This window comes from Moschus berezovskii, chromosome 13, assembly GCF_049115385.1.
Source record: "Moschus berezovskii isolate FMDL1 chromosome 13, NW_MosBer_1.0, whole genome shotgun sequence".
NCBI lineage: Eukaryota > Metazoa > Chordata > Mammalia > Artiodactyla > Moschidae > Moschus > Moschus berezovskii.
Genome location: NC_142472.1, coordinates 67,745,549 through 67,764,891, shown reverse-complemented (window position 1 = coordinate 67,764,891; position 19,343 = coordinate 67,745,549). Strand labels below are relative to the sequence as shown.

The 19,343-nt window shown below is 38.4% G+C and overlaps 1 protein-coding gene across 1 annotated transcript in view; it reads right to left on the bottom strand.

Moving 5' to 3' along the window:
• KPNA3 (karyopherin subunit alpha 3) overlaps nt 1–19,343 on the bottom strand; it is a 95,141-nt gene that overhangs the window by 22,833 nt on the left and 52,965 nt on the right. Inside the window, exons 3-9 of the mRNA XM_055426143.2 lie at nt 5,969–6,058; nt 5,760–5,789; nt 5,615–5,667; nt 5,399–5,494; nt 2,306–2,391; nt 1,347–1,433; nt 827–996 (exon numbers count right to left, since the gene is read on the bottom strand). Coding sequence (XP_055282118.1) covers nt 827–996; nt 1,347–1,433; nt 2,306–2,391; nt 5,399–5,494; nt 5,615–5,667; nt 5,760–5,789; nt 5,969–6,058 — 612 coding nt within the window. The remainder of the gene's footprint in view (nt 1–826; nt 997–1,346; nt 1,434–2,305; nt 2,392–5,398; nt 5,495–5,614; nt 5,668–5,759; nt 5,790–5,968; nt 6,059–19,343) is intronic.

Sequence of the window (19,343 nt, the reverse complement as noted above, 5' to 3'; positions counted from 1 at the left end):
AACTACTTGAGTCAAATTAAAGTATTTGACCTCAGATTTAGTCAAGAAAAGTATGACCAGTATAGTCTGTTGAATAAAGACATTTCAAATAGTTTCTTTAAATCTGTGAGGGAGTAGGGGGAATCACTAAGTACCCTTTCCATACGGGCAAGAGGTAGCAGAAGATGGTGAATGATGCCAATTATAAAGATTACAGACTCACAGTCAACATTTCTCTATACAGTCAAGTGATTAAGGGTTACACAGGATTTTATAAAACTTAAAATACTCAGATCCACTTACAAATCAGACGTAAAGAGCAAAGATTTTACTTTGCTTTAATTAGCAGATTTAACACAGCAATTTAACTCTAGAACATTTGCATATAAGTACACTAGTTTTATCTGCTGCTGCTAAGTCGCTTCAGTTGTGTCCGACTCTGTGCGACCCCATAGACAGCAGCCCACCAGGCTCCCCCATTCCTGGGATTCTCCAGGCAAGAGTACTGGAGTGGGGTGCCATTGCCTTCTCCAGTTTTATCTGCAGCAATCCCTTATTTTTTAGTGCTAAAGCAACAACTCAATGTAGTAATAAAACTGAGATTTTGTTTTCTTCTTTTGTATTTTTCTGTTTATGGTTTCTTGAATTAGGTAGACTGTATTTGGTCAGGTGCCACAAGTCTCAACTTTTGTTTCACAGAAGTCAAAAATTAAGTTATAATACATTACTTAAATATCTCATACCTGCAATGAAATCAGTATGTGTGTTATTTCATTCCCGGTACATCAAACCTAAAGCATAAACATAGGGAAAATATACCATCTGGCCTTTGCAATTCTTCATTTACCTCCTGAACTGTCTCCATAGGCGGTGGGGGGTCCTTATTCCTGCAGAGATTGACAATGACCCATGTGACGTTCCGAAGGAAGGTGATGGGAATGGAGGGATTGATGAAGGACAGAAGAGGTTTGACAACTCCCAGTGATATGACATAATCTCTACATTGAGGACCATCACCTACAGAAATGAAAATTGTATTTAAAAAAAAATTACATTCAGGATGAGAAAGTCTGAAATGTATGCAATGGCTCATGTTGGGACACTGATGTTCTATGTTTCCTCACCATCAGTCAAGGGCATCAAGTGTTCCAGATTTTGATTTGGGGAACACAAATTTAACCTACCAGTCCTGGATAACAAATTGCATACCCATCTAAAGAGGTACAATCTTAAGTTAATATTTATGAAGCAAGAAGATAGTCAACCCACATTAAAATTAGAGGAAACATAGTATGTAATGGCCAATGTAGGAAAAAAGTTCATTAAGATACTTAGTTGGAGTGTTTTCAAACCTAATTTCAACTTACCTATAATGTTTCCCAAAGCCCATACTGCTTGTTCACAAACATTCTGATGTGGTGAATGGAGAAGTCTTAGAAAAAGAGGTACGGCATCTATAATAAAGAAAAACTAATATTTACACTGCAAAATGTTGAAGAGTTCACAGGTTTCAGCCTAAATAAGTTGATAAAATATATACAGAATAGTTTGGTACACTGGAGTTGCTCAATTGTAGTTCAGTGAATGAATAAATGGAGCAAATACCTTTGCCCTAAATATGCTACATTTTAGTGTTTCCCTAGTCTCAAGCAACAGACTTATTAACAGTATCTAGAACTGCGATTGTATTAATTAAATGAAAACAACAGCATGAAGTTTTTCTTGTAATTCATTGAAAAAAGGTTTCTACCTTAGAATACTTGAGTCAATATGATTCCAATTGTTGATATGGGATTAATTAAAGAACTGATTATACCCATATCAAGCCTACCTTATATTTCAAGATAATTCATCATTATACTTCTTACTCTACACATAACTTATGAACTAACTCAAATTCCAAAAGACTGGTATCACATTCATTTCAGATGAGAACTAAGTATAAAGCAGATCACTTTTTCTTAAAATTTCAGTCAGCTGTATACTACCTCTAGGATTTTTAGATGTATCTCTGCACTACCTGTATTATTGAATGCTTAAATTAAAATTGACTCAAACTTTTAACAGCTTTACTGAGATATACTTTATCTGTTTAAGTGTACAATTCAAAGGTTCTTAGAGTTTATACAGAGTTGTGTAGTCATCACCACAATCTGACAACATTTCTACTGCTCCCAAAAGAAATCCCATAGCCAGAAAGTCCTACTACCTTCTCCCCCAGCCCTAGGCAACCATTTGCTCTGTTCTGTCTCTACAGATTTTCCTGTTCAGCACATTTCATACAAATGACAGAAGGTGCAGTAAGTAAATAAGTTAATTTACTTACTAGACTGTACAACAGCTTGAGTCTGTGCAGAGGTTCCTGATGCTATATTAGTTAATGCCCATGCAGCTTCAAACTGTAATGAAGGACTGTAAAAAACAAACAAAAAAAACTTCAGACACATAACTACCATTTAAGACCCACAGATTACATGGTTATCCTTTACCTTGTCCTTCAATTTCACCTAATTACGTCCAACTGCCTGTTGAATATCTCCACTTGAATGTCTCATTTGCTCTCAGTCAGTCAATATAAACTCACTTCTTTAGGTTCATTGGTAGTTGCAACATTTAGCCAGTCATTATTTTCCTTGACCTCTTTCTCTCCCACAGATATCTAACCAATAGGTCATATCAATTTTACCTCTTAAACATTTCTTATATTTATAGTGCCATCTAAAATATCACTGTGGTAGCCAAAGCACTCATCATCTCATTTGAATCACTGCCACAACCTCTAGACAGGTCTTAAAGCTCTGACTCCACTACATCACCTGCTTCACATACCAGCGATATTACAAGGCTACATAATTTGCTGAAAGGATAAGATCATTGTAATTTGGAATGGTGATGGAACACTTCACAAAGAAAGTGAAAACTGAACTAGGTTTTCCAAGAGCGATAAAGAAAGAAAGGCACTTGACAGCTGGAAATACAAATAAAACCACCATGGCTGGGATAATCGTGATGTGTGCAGGTGACAACATAGAGATCAAGAGAGCTGAAGCCAAGAAGATATGCAACACTGTAACACGGGGTAAAACTGCAAGGGTAAGTTACAACGGTGTGTGTAAGTTACAACGTGTGTGTGTGTAGCGGGACTCAAATCTCAGCCTTCAGGACTTAGAATTTATTCTACAGACTGGGGTGTGTGTGGGTATGGGTATGGGTGTGGGTGTATGTGGGTGTGGGTGTGTAGTAGGACTCAAATCTCAGGCTTCAGGACTTAGAATTTATTCTACAGACAAAAGTGAAGTAAAGAAAACAATGTTGAAGTTCATGAAGAAGAGATAAAAATGGTCAAAGGCTGATGGAGGAAAAATCTGTTAAGAAGAAATTATCTATGTTAAGTCAGGGTAGATAGCTGAAAAACATCAATTCTTTTCAAACAGAATGCCAAGGTGGGAGGAGGTGGGAATGAGCAAAAACCAAGGGAAGCCAAAGGTTAGGAACTTAGAAGAAATTTTATAAATATCAAAGAAAGAGAGTGAGGTTGTTAATACCAAAAGATTAGAGAGATCAGAGAAGGAAAAGGTTTTAAGAAGAAAAAAATGTCAGTGATAATAGCAAGCAGTAAGGTTAAAAAGATGGAACAGACCAGACAATGAAGTAGCAGGCAAGAACTATCAATATGCGATGAACCTTGGCAAAAGGCAAGAAATAAGAGGGCATCAAAGTTGAGGGGAAATAAAGGAATGATACGATCAAAGATGATGAGATGGTTTATGCTGTCTCAGACTGGAAGGAGAAAGAGTTATTAAACTAGGGTAGATGGTTTGGCAAAATACTGACAACGAGGGCCTGAAATGAGAAAACAGAAAGATGTAAAAAATACAATTACAAAGCTAGGGAAAGTCTTCTAAGATATCACTTAAAAAGAGAGAGATAAGATAGAGAAAATAAGTAATAAAATGAGCACAATAAGTAAACAATAAAGAAACATTATATGCTTGGTATTATGTGGTATTTTGTATATATTATTTTCATTCCTCGCAACCACCTAAATTTTATAGATGAGGTACCTAAGAATCAAATGCTATTTGGGTTTAGGTCAGCAGCAAACCCTAGATTTAAACCAAGGTCTATTCGGCTCCAGTTTCTGGTCTTTTATATCATGACACAATTTCCCATAACAAATCCATTAAGTCAGACTGAAACCATTGACAATTTTCTATTTTTACCTTCAGTGGTAGTTATACATGTCTCTATATATTTCAGCATACTCTTCTGTTACATATACAAGCTACATTTCACAGACACACCCATACAAATGAGCCCATCACAAAAACAAAAATGCAAAATAAATAAATAAATGGAAAAGAAGAGAAGAAAAAAGAAAAGCAGCCCAAGAGCCAAAAAAAAAAAAAGAGGGCCCTAAAGGTAGAGGCAAACAGAATCAAAAAAAAAATAATAATAATTGAAATAAAACTTATTTTTGCTTAAATAAATCTTATAGAAAATATATAAGATAGTATTTAAAAAAGTGTTAAGGGCTTTTGGAGAGATGGTTGTGGCACATAACGGAAAAAGAATGAAGTATTTTAAAATAATAAAAACCCTTAGTGGAAACATTTATAATGCTACTATTTTAATCTAGTCACCTGAAAATCTCATAGACAATATTTAGCAAATTACCCCCAAGTTTTAGTCTAAATGCTCCTTAAAAGAAAAACGAGCCTTTGTTTAAATGTATTTGGGGTTCAGACTTACATTCTACCCAGTTAACTCAAACTGATGAGGTTTAAGATCCAGCACACCAAGATCTCTCTAAACGCTAGCAGAAATGGGGCCAGTACCTCAGAAGATACCAAGTGGTGTTTTTCTATTTTGGGAAATTATAATCTGCCCTCTTATTTTTAATTTACCACAAATAAAATCCATGATGATAGACAACTAATCATGGCTGGAGTTCTGTTAAAGACTTCACAGAGTATCAGTGGATCAGCTGGAATATTCCCAGGGTAAGAAAGAGCTACTCAGTTCTGGAAACCATTCATGTTGACTCAAGTCATGAGGTTAATCTATATATAGACTCATAAGCAAAGAATGACTCAAACACTATTTGGGTTGTTTTAAAACATTACTGAAGAAAAAGCCAACTAACAAATAAAGACTATAAATGTTTGAGATAATTTAGAACAGACAATAAACAGACGTTAAAATTTTCCTAGAAAACACACACACATACTTCATAAACTAAAAAGAAAAGCACTTAGGTCTGCAGAGTATGATCACAGTATTAAGAAAACTACATTAAAATACATGACAAATGAAAAATGTGATAAAGACAAAACCAAATGGAACCTATTAGTTAAACAATAATCCCAAATTTTCAGTTGGCTGAAAAAAGTGAACAGTGAGTCAAATCCATACTTACTTATCATCCCTTTCTAGACATTTCACTAGAATTGGTAAAATCCCAGATTTTATTAGGTCATCAATTGGTGGATTTCTGTCACTGGATAAAAGCTTTCTAGAAAAAGAAGTATGAGAAATTAACTGCTTTAAGTTTCAAACTATGAATTGAAATAACAATGTACTACTTCTAGACCAGGTGTGACATAATTCTCTCTCTGGACAAATTCGTCCTTACCTTGCAGCCTGGACAGCACTCAACTGGACCACTGGATTATCACTTGTGGCATTCTGCAACACCAAACGTAAATTTCAGAAATTAAAAAAAAAAAAAAATCAATTTCAAAATACTTCTAAAAGAGAATATTAAATTAATAACATACCTGCAATATAGCTTCTAGTGTTACATTTTGCTTAAAAAGAAAAAAAGATAGTTCAGCAAAGAGTTTAATAGCAAAATTACATTAATTAATGTATTTACTAAAGAGTTAATATACCCTAATCATCATTGTAAAATTAGTCTTAAGATTGAGAGTTCTCTGGTTATTACAAAAATTACTTTTACAACATCGTATAAGCAAGGTTAACTTACTGCTTTAAAATCAGCATCAACATCTGAATCTTCTAAACTTTCCTCTTGGGGAACATTTCTTTTTTTCAGTAAGTGTTCATCTCTTTTGTTCTGAAAGACAACCAATAAAATAGCTCAGTTGTAAAGGCTGCTGCTAATGAAAATGTCATTAAAATTATTTCAACTTTATCAGCCAACTGTGAAATAAATACTAAATCTCTTTATAAGGATAATATGAATTAAATATGTATATTGCAAATCAATGACAGGACACATTCTGGATTTGGTAATAAAATTAACTGGTTTAAAGGCCAGTACTCTTACACACAGACAATTTATTAGGCAGCAACTGTTTACACCAATACTGTGCTTCCTAATTTGTAATGAAGATTCAAATTTTAAATTATTATACTGCTGCTGCTAAGTCACACCAGTCGTGTCCGACTCTGTGCGACCCCATAGACAGCAGCCCACCAGGCTCCTGTGTCCCTGGGATTCTCCAAGCAAGAATACTGAGGTGGGTTGCCATTTCCTTCTCTTATTATAAAGGACTAGCAAATATATTTCAACTAGTATACTAGCTTTCATAAACTTACTGCTAATGGTTGCCTGAAGCAATGCATTTATTAAGAAGCCAGCTTAATGAGGGTTTACTGTTCAAATGTTAAGATTTGTATGTATCCCACTTATTGGGAGTGCAGGAATGGGAATTCACTAGCAAAAATGTCATCTACTTGCTATTACCTCAGTTTTAAACTCTTATTTCTACATTTTATGGGATTTGAACTCTTTGTAATGGCAACGTGTGCCATTCTACATAATATATAACTGGGTAAATGACAACTTTTCTTTTTTTAGTTTGTCTACAGAATTAAGTAAAAATAGATAAAAGACTGTATGATATCTAAGATTCTTTTCAGTTTAAAACTTTCAAGGCTTTACCTTCTGGTCTTCAATATTTACATAAGTGTTTGATTACAACAGAAAGGTACTGATGATGTATTAATACTGATGTTAAAATTCAGATCAATTAGAAAAACTACAGACAGACGAGGCTTACTGGGTTATATGCATGGTATTTACTTTCATGCTATGTACAAGTAAGCATGTTTAAACTAGATGCTTACATGTACGCTAACGCTTAAGAGATTACCAATTTCAAATTATATCACAGCACAGTTTAGTATCTACTCAAATAATTAATTCTACCTTATTTTCAAATTAATGCATCTCACAAATATGAAAATCATGCACTGATATTTTATAGTCTCAAGTGGCTCCCCACAGAATACTTACTAATTTACAGAGAAAAAACTGGGCAGCTAAGTTTCCTGATCAAATGGCAAAGGTTATAATTGAGTAAAGGAAAAAATACGTATAATTCAGGGAATTATACTAAAAATTCTGTAATGGCCTATATGGGGAAAAATAAAATCTTAAGCAGCAAATATATCTCTTCAAGGAAATTAGTGATACCAAGGGAACATTTCATGCAAAGATGGGCACAATGAAGGACAGAAACGGTATGGACTTAACAGAAGGTGAAGACAGTAAGAAGAGGTGGCAAGAATACACAGAAGAATGATACAAAAAAGATCTTCATGACCCAGATAACCACAATGGTGTGATCACTCACCTAGAGCCAGACATCCTGGAATGCAGTCAAGTGGTCCTTAGGAAGTATCACTATGAACAAAGCTAGTGGAGGTGATGGAATTCCACTTGAGCTATTTCAAATCCTAAAAGATGATGCTATGAAAGTGCTGCACTCAATATGCCAGCAAATTTGGAAAACTCAGGAGTGGCCACAGGACTGGAAAAGATCAGTTTTCATTCCAATCCCAAAGAAAGGCAATGCCAAAGAATGATCAAACTACTGCACAATTACACTCATCTCACACACTAGTAAAGTAATGCTCAAAATTCCCCAAGCCAGGCTTCAAAAGTACATGAACTGTGAACTTCCAGATGTTCAAGTTGGATTTAGAAAAGGCAGAGGAACCAGAGGTCAAATTGCCAACATCCAATGGATCATCGAAAAAGAGAGTTCCAGAAAAACATCTGCTTCTGCTTTATTAACTATGCCAAAGTCTTTGACTATGCAGATCACAACAAACTGTGGAAAATTGAAAGAGATGGAAATACCAGACCACCTGACGTGCCTTCTGAGAAATCCGTACGCAGGTCAAGAACCAACAGTTAGAACTGGACATGGAAGAACAAACTGGTTCCAAATTGGGAAAGGAGTGTGTCAAGGCTGTATATTGTTACCAAGCTTATTTAACTCATATGCAGAGTATATTATGCGAAATGCTGGGCTGGATGGAGCACAAGCTGGAATCAAGATTGCCAGGAGAAATATCAACCACCTCAGATATGCAGATGATACGACCCTTACGGCAGAAAATGAAGAGGAACTAAAAAGCCTCTTGATGAAAGTGAAAGAGGAGAGTGAAAAAGTTGGCTTAAAACTCAACACTCAGAAAACTGAGATCATGGCATCTGGTCCCATCACTTCATGGCAAATAGATGGGGAAACAATGGAAACAATGACAGACTTTATTTCTGGGGGCTCCAAAATCACTGCAGATGGTGACTGCAGCCATGAAATCAAGAGACACTTGCTCCTTGGAAGAAAAGCTATGACCAACCTAGACAGCATATTAAAAAGCAGAGATATTACTTTGTCAACAAAGGTTCGTCTAGTCAAAGCTACAGTTTTTCCAGTGGTCATGTATGGATATGAGAGTTGGACTATAAAGAAAGCTAAGCACCAAAGAATTGATGCTTTTGAACTGTGGTGTTGGGGAAGACTCTTGAGAGTTCCTCGGAGTGCAAGGAGATCCAAGCACTCCATCCTAAAGGAAACCAGTCCTGAATATTCATTGGAAGGACTGATGCTGAATCTGAAGCTCCAATACTTTGGCCACCTGATGTGATGAACTGGCTCACTGGAAAAGACCCTGATGCTGGGAAAGACTGAGGGCAGAAGGAGAAGGGGACAACAGTGGATGAGATGGTTGGATGGTATGACCGACTCAATGGACATGAGTTTGACCAAGCACAGGGAAGCCAGGCGTGCTGCAGTCAATGGCGTCGCAGAGTCTGACATGACTGAGCGACTGAACTGAACTGATAATTGATTTACAATGTTGTGTTAGTTTCAGGTATACAGCAAAGTGAATCAGCTATCAGTTGCTTCTCCTCCTGCCTTCAATCTTTCCCAGCCATCAGGGTCTTTTCCAGTGAGCCAGTTCTTCGCATCAGGTAGCCAAAGCATTGGAGCTTCAGTTTCAGCATCAGTCCGCCAATGAATATTCAGGACTGATTTCCTTTAGGATTGACAGGTTTGATCTCCTTGCAGGCCAACAAAAAAATTTTTTTTTAAATTTCAAATACAGTTTAAAAAGAACAGAGTAAATGAAAATCAACACGGTATGCCTTCTCATCAATGTACTGAGAAAACAGTATCATCTTGGTGGCACTCCTGAGCAAAGTAACAGTAGTAATAACAACGACCACCTGAGAAAAGTCAGACAGACAAACCTAAATCGGCCATTCTATTAAAAATTAGCCTATATATTCAAACACACAGTCAAGAAAGATACAGCATGAAGAACGACTGGGTCAAAGGAGACTTAAAAACGATACAACAACTTGCAATGTCTAATCCTAGACTGGATCTTGGATTTATAAAAGAATATTATTGGAAAAGCTAGCAAAGTATGAGTGACGGTCTATGGGTTAGATAGAGATTTGTGTGAACTTGAAAAAAGAACTGTGGTTACACTGGAAGGTGTATGAAAATAATGTACTAAGGGTGTACGGGGCACCATGCCACAACTTAACTGGTTGAGGGGGGTTATATAAATATATATATTTATTTATCAGAGAGAAAATGAGAATAAGGCAAATATGGGAAAATGTCAAGAATCAAGGAAGTTGAGTGCTGAGTGCTATACTTTTTTGGTACTATTCTTGAAACTCTGAATTTCAAACTGCAAGTATGAAATTTTTTCCAAATTAAAAAAAAAGTATGCTTTTTCACTTTGTGACTTACAATATAGTTAACCCTAAAATCCATTATTGTTTGTTATTCAGTCGCTAAGTTGTGCCTGATTCTTGAGAACCCCATGGACTGCAGCACACCAGACTTCCCTGTCTTCTACCATCTTCTGGAGTTTAAGTTCATGTCCATGGAGTGAGTGATGCCATCTAACCATCTCATCCTTTGCTGCCCTCTTCTCTTTTTGCTTTCAATCTTCCCCAGCATTAGGATCTTTACCAATGAGTCGGCTCTCGGCAACATGTGGCCAAAGTATTGGAGCTTCAGCTTCAAGCATCAGTCCTTCCAATGAATATTCATCAGATATTTAGGACTGACTGGTTTGATCTCCCTGCTGTCCAAGGTACTCCAAGAGTCTTCTCCAGCACTACAATTCTAAACCATCAATTCATTGGCACTCAAGTTTTTTTTATGGTTCAACTCTCACATCTGTACATGACTACTGGGAAACCCATAGCTTTGACTATGGACGATATGGACCTTTGTTGGAAAAGCAATGTCTCTGTTTTTTAATATAGTGTCTAGGTTTGTCATTGTTTTCTTTCCAAAATCCAAGTGTCTTCTAATTTCATGGCTGTAGTCACCATCTGCAATGATTTTAGAGCCCAAAAAATTGACATCAAATTGCCAATATTCGATGGATCATAGAGAATGCAAGGGAATTCCAGAAAAACATCTACTTTTGCTTCACTGACTACAAGAAAGCCTTTGACTGTGTGGCTCACAACATCTATTATATGGTAATTTTAAACACTTCTTGGAATCTAAGCCATTTAAAAAGTTTTTAAAAAGTTGATTGATTTGACAGATAAACAAAACAAAAATTATTCTAACCCTGATTCTATTTTCATCCTGTTTCCTCTAACTTTACCAGTCTGAATAATTAAGCTTCCAAAGGTCTTTCGGGGATCTTACTCCCCCTATTCCTCCTACTCTCCCAGGTATTTCAGGCACAAAAGTAATACAAAAGCATAAGCACAACTAAATCCTCCTCTGTACACAGATGCCCAATCCAGGGATAGCATTTTACCATTATATATTATGTCTGCTGTAAGGAACCTCCTTTCTAATTTGCTAAATTCTCTTTTTCTTTCTCAGACACACAGAGGTGCTCAATTTTATTAAACTGTGCTTTTAAAAAAATCTATTGAAATGGCCACATAATTTTCTCCTTTCATCTATAAATGTTGTAAATTGTGAGTTTTTAATGTTAAACGCAGAACTTTTTAATGTTCAACTTATAACCTGGGATAAACCTGTCTTGGAATTAAAATATGTATGTATATTCATTACTGGATTCAATTCAATAACACTTTATGTGGGATTTTTTCCCACCTTTGTTCATAAGTGAAACTGGCTTATATATATCTTTTCTCATGCTGTCTTTGCCTGGTTCTTGGTGTTATGCTTTGCTAACCTTATAAAATGAGTTGAGAAATGTTCCCTCTACTTTCTCTGAAATCACCAAGTAAGGCTGAAATCGTCAGTCCCTTGAATGTTTGCTGGAGTTCTATCTGTGAGTACCTTTTCTTTTCAGGGCGATAAGAGACGTTAAATTTTTAGTTACTGATCTAATTAATGGTTTTAAAATCTATTCAGGTTTTTAAATTTCTTCTTGAATAAGCTGGGTAAATTACTTTAAATTTTTCCACTGGGAAACTGTTTGTTTCACCTAAGTTTTCAAATTTATTGGCATAAAATTGATCATATTCAAATTGTGGTTGTTTTAGAAAATGGTTATCATTGCCCTTCCCATATCCATGCCTCTGGATAATCTGGTCCTGTATTTATCCCAGGTCTGGCCATGTAACTTGCTTGGGCAATGGACTTGAGTTTAGTAAATGAACCTGAAAAGCTCCTCCACATCCAAGCATGTCCTCTCTTGCCGCTTATATAATTCTAGAGCCACCAGGTAAACAACTGTGAGCTTGCCTGCTACAGGATGAGGCTATGTGGAAGGCAACTAAGGTCTCAGTCAATAGTAAGAAACTTCTATGAGGCCATCTTATATCATCCAGTCACTAGCTAACCCACCAGCTGACCAGAGATGAGTGAAGGAGCTCAAGCAGAGATCAGGTGAACTGGCCCCAACCAGAAGAACCACTCTGCCAACCCACAGAATTGTCAGTGGAACAGAATGGCTATTTTGTTAATAAGCCACTAGGCTTCGGAGTGGTTTGTTGTTGTTCGGTCACTAAGTCGTGTCCAACTCTGAAACCCCATGGATAGAAGCATGCCAGGCTTCCCTGTCCTTCACTATGTCCCAGTGTTTGGTCACACTAATGTCCACTGAATTGGTGATGCCATCCAACAATCTCATCCTCTGTCGCCCCCTTCTTCTCCTGCCCTCAATCTTTCCCAGCATCAGGGTCTTTTCCAATGAGTTGGCTCTTCACATCACGTGGCCAAAGTACTGGAGCTTCAGCATTAATCTTTCCAATGAATATTCAGGGTTGATTTCCTTTAGGATTGACTGGCTTGATCTCCTTGCTAGCCAATGGACTCTCAAGAGTCTTCTCATGCAGTAAAAACTAAGTGATGTGAAAGTGAAAGTGTTAGTTGCTCAGTCGTGTCCGATTCTTTGCGACCTCATGGACTGTAGCCCGCCAGTCTCCTCTATCCATAGAATTCTCCAGGCAAGAATACAGGAGTAGGTAGCCATTCCCTTCTCCAGGGGATCTATACTATGCAGGGAAGTAATGTACTAATATTTTTTAAAAATAATGCTACATATGAATTAACATACCTTTTAAATTCCTTTCATTTCCCTCTACCTGCTATAAATTTCTCCTATAAAGGTAACTCTTCAATTCCATAGGTTCTGACATGTAACATCTTCCTATTGGTCATATAGTGGTGTGTTAGTTAACTTTCATTAGGACTTCTTGATGCTCAAGGTATTGAGAAGTACTTACTTTTCCCCAACAATTATGAGGTTTTGGTAACTTTCTCATTCACTGGTTTCTCATTTAATTGTTTTGTAATTACAGAACAAAGTCTGTACAACACTGAAATTAGCTGACATTTTCTTTATAACACAGTTCTCCAAACTTTTTCAGTACATAGTATAAGCCAAAGGCAATACCGAACAGTTTTCTTTATCAAATAGTTAGGTCCAAATAAGTTAATAGTTATTTGGGAGGGGGGAATGTGCCAAGGCACACAGAAGTTTAAAGAAAATACCTTTATTTCACTAGACAAAATATGTAATTGAAAAAAACACAGTGCAATCTAATGGTCAAATTATGAACTATTTCAGTTCTGTGGTAATGAATGATTCTGTGGTATGTGAAATGTTAAGTGTCACTGTGTTTCTCATAAAAATTTAGAATATCCAAAGGTATTCCTCTGATTCACTAGAGTTCCATGGTACCTCACTGCACAGTACAGCAACTAAGGCAACATACTATTCACAAAAGCAATATTCAAATATGCATGTGGCTTTATATATGTATATTGAAGTGAAGTTGCTCAGTCGTGTCTGACTATTTACGACCCCATGGACTATAGCCTACCAGGCTCCTCTGTCCATGGGATTTTCCAGGCAATAGTACTGGAGTGGATTGCCATTTCCTTCTCCAGGGGATCTTTCCAACCCAGGGATCAAACCCAGGTCTCCCGCACTGAAGACAGATGCTTTATGTCTGAGCCACCATGGAAGTACCTGCAAATTAAGTTATTTACCTATCTCTTATTAACTGGTGTATTTAAAAGTTCTCCGACAATGGACAAACGTCTCCTTGTACTTGTGTCAATTCTGGCTTACATATATTAGTATCTGGGCATACACAAGTTTAGTGTTGTTATAGCTTCTCAGTTATAACAACTAAGGGATATAGAAGTCTGGTGTACTGCAGTCCATGGGGTCACAAAGAGTTGGACACAACTTAGTGACTGAACAACAACAGCCTCTGAGTAAGTTGCTTCTTTTATCATGAATTAAGTAACAACCTTCATAGTTGAATTCAAATCATCCTAACAAAGTATATTTTGGGCATCCTAGGGCATGAAACTTATACTTTACTCTAAATTACCAACATCCGCTGGATCATGGAAAAAGCAAGGGAGTTCCAGAAAAACATCTATTTCTGCTTCATTGACTATGCCAAAGCCTTTGACTGTGTGGATCACAACAAACTGTGGAAAATTCTGAAGGGAGGGGAATACCAGACCACCTGACCTGCCTCTCGAGAAACCTATATGCAAGTCAGGAAGCAACTGTTAGAATTGGACATGGAACAACAGACTGGTTCCAAACAGGAAAAGGAGTACATCGAGGCTGTATATTGTCACCCTGCTTATTTAACTTCTATGCAGAGTACATCATGAGGAACACTGGGGTGGAAGAAGCACAAGCTGGAATCAAGATTGCTGGGAAAATATCAATAACCTCAGATATGCAGATAACACTACCCTGATGAAAGTGAAAGAGGAGAGTGAAAAAGTTGGCTTGAAGCTCAACATTCAGAAAACGAAGATCATGGCATCTGGTCCCATCACTTCATGGGAAATAGATGGGGAAACAGTGGAAACAGTGTCAGACTTTATTTTGGGGGGCTCCAAAATCACTGTGGATGCTGATTGCAGCCAGGAAATTAAAAGACGCTTACTCCTTGGAAGGAAAGTCATGACCAACCTAGATAGCATATTAAAAAGCAGAGACATTATTTTGCCAACCAAGGTCCATCTAGTCAAGGCTATGGTTTTTCCCGTGGTCATGTATGGATGTGAGAGTTGGACTGTGAAGAAAGCTGACTGCCGAAGAATTGATGCTTTTGAACTGTGGTGTTGGAGAAGACTCTTGAGAGTCCCTTGGACTGCAAGGAGATCCAACCAGTCCATTCTAAGGGAGATCAGTCCTGGGTGTTCATTGGAAGGACTAATGCTAAAGCTCCAATACTTTGGCCACCTCATGCGAAGAGGTGACTCACTGGAAAAGACTCTGATGCTGGGAGGGACTGGGGGCAGGAGAAGGGGATGACAGAGAATGAGATGGCTGGATGGCATCACCGACTCGATGGAGGTGGGTTTGAGTGAACTCCGGGAGTTGGTGATGGACAGGGAGGCCTGGCATGCTGTGATTCATGGGGTCGCAAAGAGTCGGACACAACTGAGCAACTGAACTGAAGTTAAGATGATCAATCCATGGGCAGATTGCTGGTGATGTAATTAATCACCAAAACCAGCAACTTCAACTGTCCTTTTGCTTGTCACTTAGATATCTTTACCCTCTTAGAGATTGTTACAGTAAGTTCAGCATCTATAAAAGCTATCATTTTCTTTGATCAAATGGGAGGGGAGCTCAGAGGATATGAAAACTGGCCTAGTTTCAACATCTACTTTATCTCCAAACATATACACACAGATTAGATCCATTTTAAAGTTCTTTTAGAAATCCATTATAAATCTGTTCCCTCATATATGTATTTAATACTTCTTAGATCTTCTGTTTTCTGACAACTGGTTGAACCACATGGAACTACCACTTAGTATATGAAAAGGCTTAAACATTTACATTAAGAGGGATTATAGCATAATTGTTAAAAACTCAGTCCTGCCATTTTTCAGCTAGAAACTGACTCAGAGTTGCCCGAGAGAGTCCAGGAGTCTCCAGCAGAGACGTGAGTCAGTGGCGCCCTGTTGCAGGGTCAAGGGCACTGAGTGCAGGGGACCTTTGGAAGCACCATTATCTCCATTACTTCCACCATAGTTTGGCCTCAAGTCAAAAAACAGGGAGGGAACACAGCCCCACCCATCAACAAAAAAACAGATTAAAGATTTACTGAGCACGGCCCTGCCCATCTGAATAAGACCCAGTTTCCCCCTCAGTTAGTCTCTCCTATCAGGAAGCTTTCATAAGCCTCTCATCCTTATCCAGCAAAGGGCAGAAAGAATGAAAACCACAATCACAGAAAATTAATCAATCTGATCACAAGGACCACAGCCTTGTCTAACTCAATGAAACTATGAGCCACACTGTGTAGGGCCATACAAGATGGACGGATGTGGTCCACCGGAGAAGGGAATGGCAAATCACTTCAGTAGTCTTGCCTTGAGAAGCCCATAAGCAATATGCAAAGGCAAAAAGATAAGACACTGAAAGATGAACTCCCCAGGTCTGTAGGTGCCCAATATGCTACTGGAGATCAATGGAGAAGTAACTCCAGAAAGAATGAAGAGACAGAGACAAAGCAAAAATAACTCCCAGTTGTGGAAGTGACTGGTGATGGAAGGAAAGTCTGACGCTGTAAAGAGCAATACTGCATAGGAACCTGGAATGTTAGGTCCATAAATCAAGGTAAATTCAGTTCAGTTGCTCAGTCGTGTCCGACTCTCCGCGACCCCATGAATCACAGCACGCCAGGCCTCCCTGTCCATCACCAACTCCCGGAGTTCACTCAAACTCATGTCCACAGAGTCGGTGATGCCATCCAGCCATCTCATTCTCTGTCGTCCCCTTCTCCTCCCACCCCCAACCTTTCCCAGCATCAGAGTCTTTTCCAGTGAGTCAACTCGTCGCATGAGGTGGCCAAAGTATTGCAGTTTCAGCTTTAGCATCAGTCCTTCCAATGAACACCCAGGGTTGATCTCCTTTAGAATGGACTGGTTGGATCTCCTTGCAGTCCTAGGGACTCTCAAGAGTCTTCTCCAGCACCATAGTTCAAAAGCATCAATTCTTCGGCAATCAGCTTTCTTTATAGTCCAACTCTCACATCCATACATGACCACGGGAAAAACCATAGCCTTGACTAGACGGACCTTGTCTGGCAAAGTAATGTCTCTGCTTTTTAACATGCTATCTAGGTTGGTCATAACTTTCCTTCCAAGGAGTAAGCGTCTTTTAATTTCCTGGCTGCCAACAGCATCTGCAGTGATTTTGGAGCCCAAAAAAATAAAGTCTGACACTGTTTCCACTGTTTCCCCATCTATTTCCCATGAAGTGGTAAATTAGAAGTGGTCAAACAGGAGATGGCAAGAGTGAACATCGACATTTTAGGAATCAGTGAACTAAAATGGACTGGAGTGGGTGAATTTAATTCCAATGACCACTATATCTATCATTGTTGGCAAAAATCTCTTAGAGGAAATGGAATAGCCCTCATAGTCAACAAGAGTCCAAAATGTAGCACTCGGATGCAATCTCAAAAACAACAAAATGATCTCTGTTCATTTCCAAGGCAAATATCACAGTGGTGGTGATGGTAGTAGTTTAGTCGCTAAGTTGTGTCCAACTCTTGAGATCCTACCAGGATCCACTGTCCATGGGATTCTCCAGGCAAGAATACTGGAGTGGGCTGCCATTTCCTTCTCCAGGGGATCTTCCCAATCCAGGAATCAAACTGGGACTCCTGCATTGCAGGCAGATGATAAACCAACTGAGCTATAAGGGAAGCCCAATATCACAGTAATCCAGGTCTATGCCCCAACTAGTAATGCTAAAGAAGCTGAAGTTGAACGGTTTGATAAAGATCTATAAGACCTTCTAGAACTAACACCCAAAACAGATGTTCATTTCATTATAATGGACTGGAATGCAAAACTAGGAAGTCAAGAGATACCTGGAGTAACAGGTAAATTTGGCCTTTGAGTTCAAAAACCACTAGACCATTCAGGAATGACCTAAATGAAATCCCTTACAAATATATGGAAGTCACAAATCGATTCAAGGGATTAGATCTGATAGTGTCTGAAGAACTATGGACGGAGGTTTGGGACATTGTACAGGAGGCAGTGATCAAGACCATCTCCAAGAAAAAGAAATCAAAAAGGCAAAATGGTTGTCTAAGGAAGCCTTGCAAATTAGCTGAAAAAAGAAGAGAAGCAAAAGACAAAGGAGAAAAGGAAAAAAAACAAATTTGAAATAGGGTTCCAAAGAACAGCAAGGACAGAAAAGGAAGCCTTCCTCAGTGACCAATGCAAAGAAATAGAGGAAAACAATAAAATGGGAAAGACAAGAGATCTCTTCAAGAAAATTAGAGCTATTAGGGGAACATTTCATGCAAAGATGGGCACAATAAAGGACAGAAACGGTATGGACTTAACAGAAAGAGAAGACAGTAAGAAGAGGTGGCAAAAACACACAGAAGAACTGTACAAAAAAGATCTTCACAACCTAGATAACAACCATGGTGTGACCACTCACCTAGAGCCAGACATCCTGGAATGTGAAGTCAAGTGGGTCTTAGGAAGAATCACTACGAACAAAGCTAGAGGATGTGATGGAATTCCACTTGAGCTATTTCAAATCCTAAAAGATGATGCTGTGAAAGTGCTGCACTCAATATGCCAGCAAATTTGGAAAACTCAGCAGTGGCCACAGGACTGGAAAAGGTCAGTCTTCATTCCAATCCCAAAGAAAGGCAATGCCAAAGAATGCTCAAACTACCGCACAATTGCACTCATCTCACACGCTAGTAAAGTCATGCTCAAAATTCTCCAAGCCAGGCTTCAACAGTACGTGAACCATGAACTTCCAGATGTTCAAGTTGGATTTAGAAAAGGCAGAGGCACCAGAGATCAAATTGCCAACATCCGCTGGATCATCGAAAAAGACAGAGTTCCAGAGAAACATCTACTTTTGCTTTATTGACTACACCAATGCCTTTGACTGTGTGGATCACAACAAAATGTGGAAAATTCTGAAGGGATGGGAATACCAGACCACCTGACCTGCCTCTTGAGAAACCTGTATGCAAGTCAGGAAGCAACAGTTAGAATTGGACATGGAACAACAGACTGGTTCCAAACAGGAAAAGGAGTACGTCAAGGCTGTATATTGTCACCCTGCTTATTTAACTTCTATGCAGAGTACATTATGAGAAACGCTGGGCTGGAGGAAGCGCAAGCTGGAATCAAGATTGCCGGGAGAAATATCAATAACCTCAGATATGCAGATGACACCACCCTTATGGCAGAAAGTGAAGAGGAACTCAAAAGCCTCTTGATGAAAGTGAAAGAGGAGAGTGAAAAAGTTGGCTTGAAGCTCAACATTCAGAAAACAAAGATCATGGCATCTGGTCCCATCACTTCATGGGAAATAAATGGGGAAACAGTGGAAACAGTGTCAGACTTTATTTTTCTGGGCTCCAAAATCATTGCAGATGGTGACTGCAGCCATGAAGTTAAAAAGTGCTTACTCCCAGGAAAGAAAGTTATGACCAACCTAGACAGTATATTGAAAAGCAGAGATATTACTTTGCCAACAAAGGTCCGTCTAGTCAAGGCTATGGTTTTTCCAGTGATCATGTATGGATGTGAGAGCTGGACTATAAAGAAAGCTGAGCTCTGAAGAATTGATGCTTTTGAACTGTGATGCTGGAGAAGACTCTT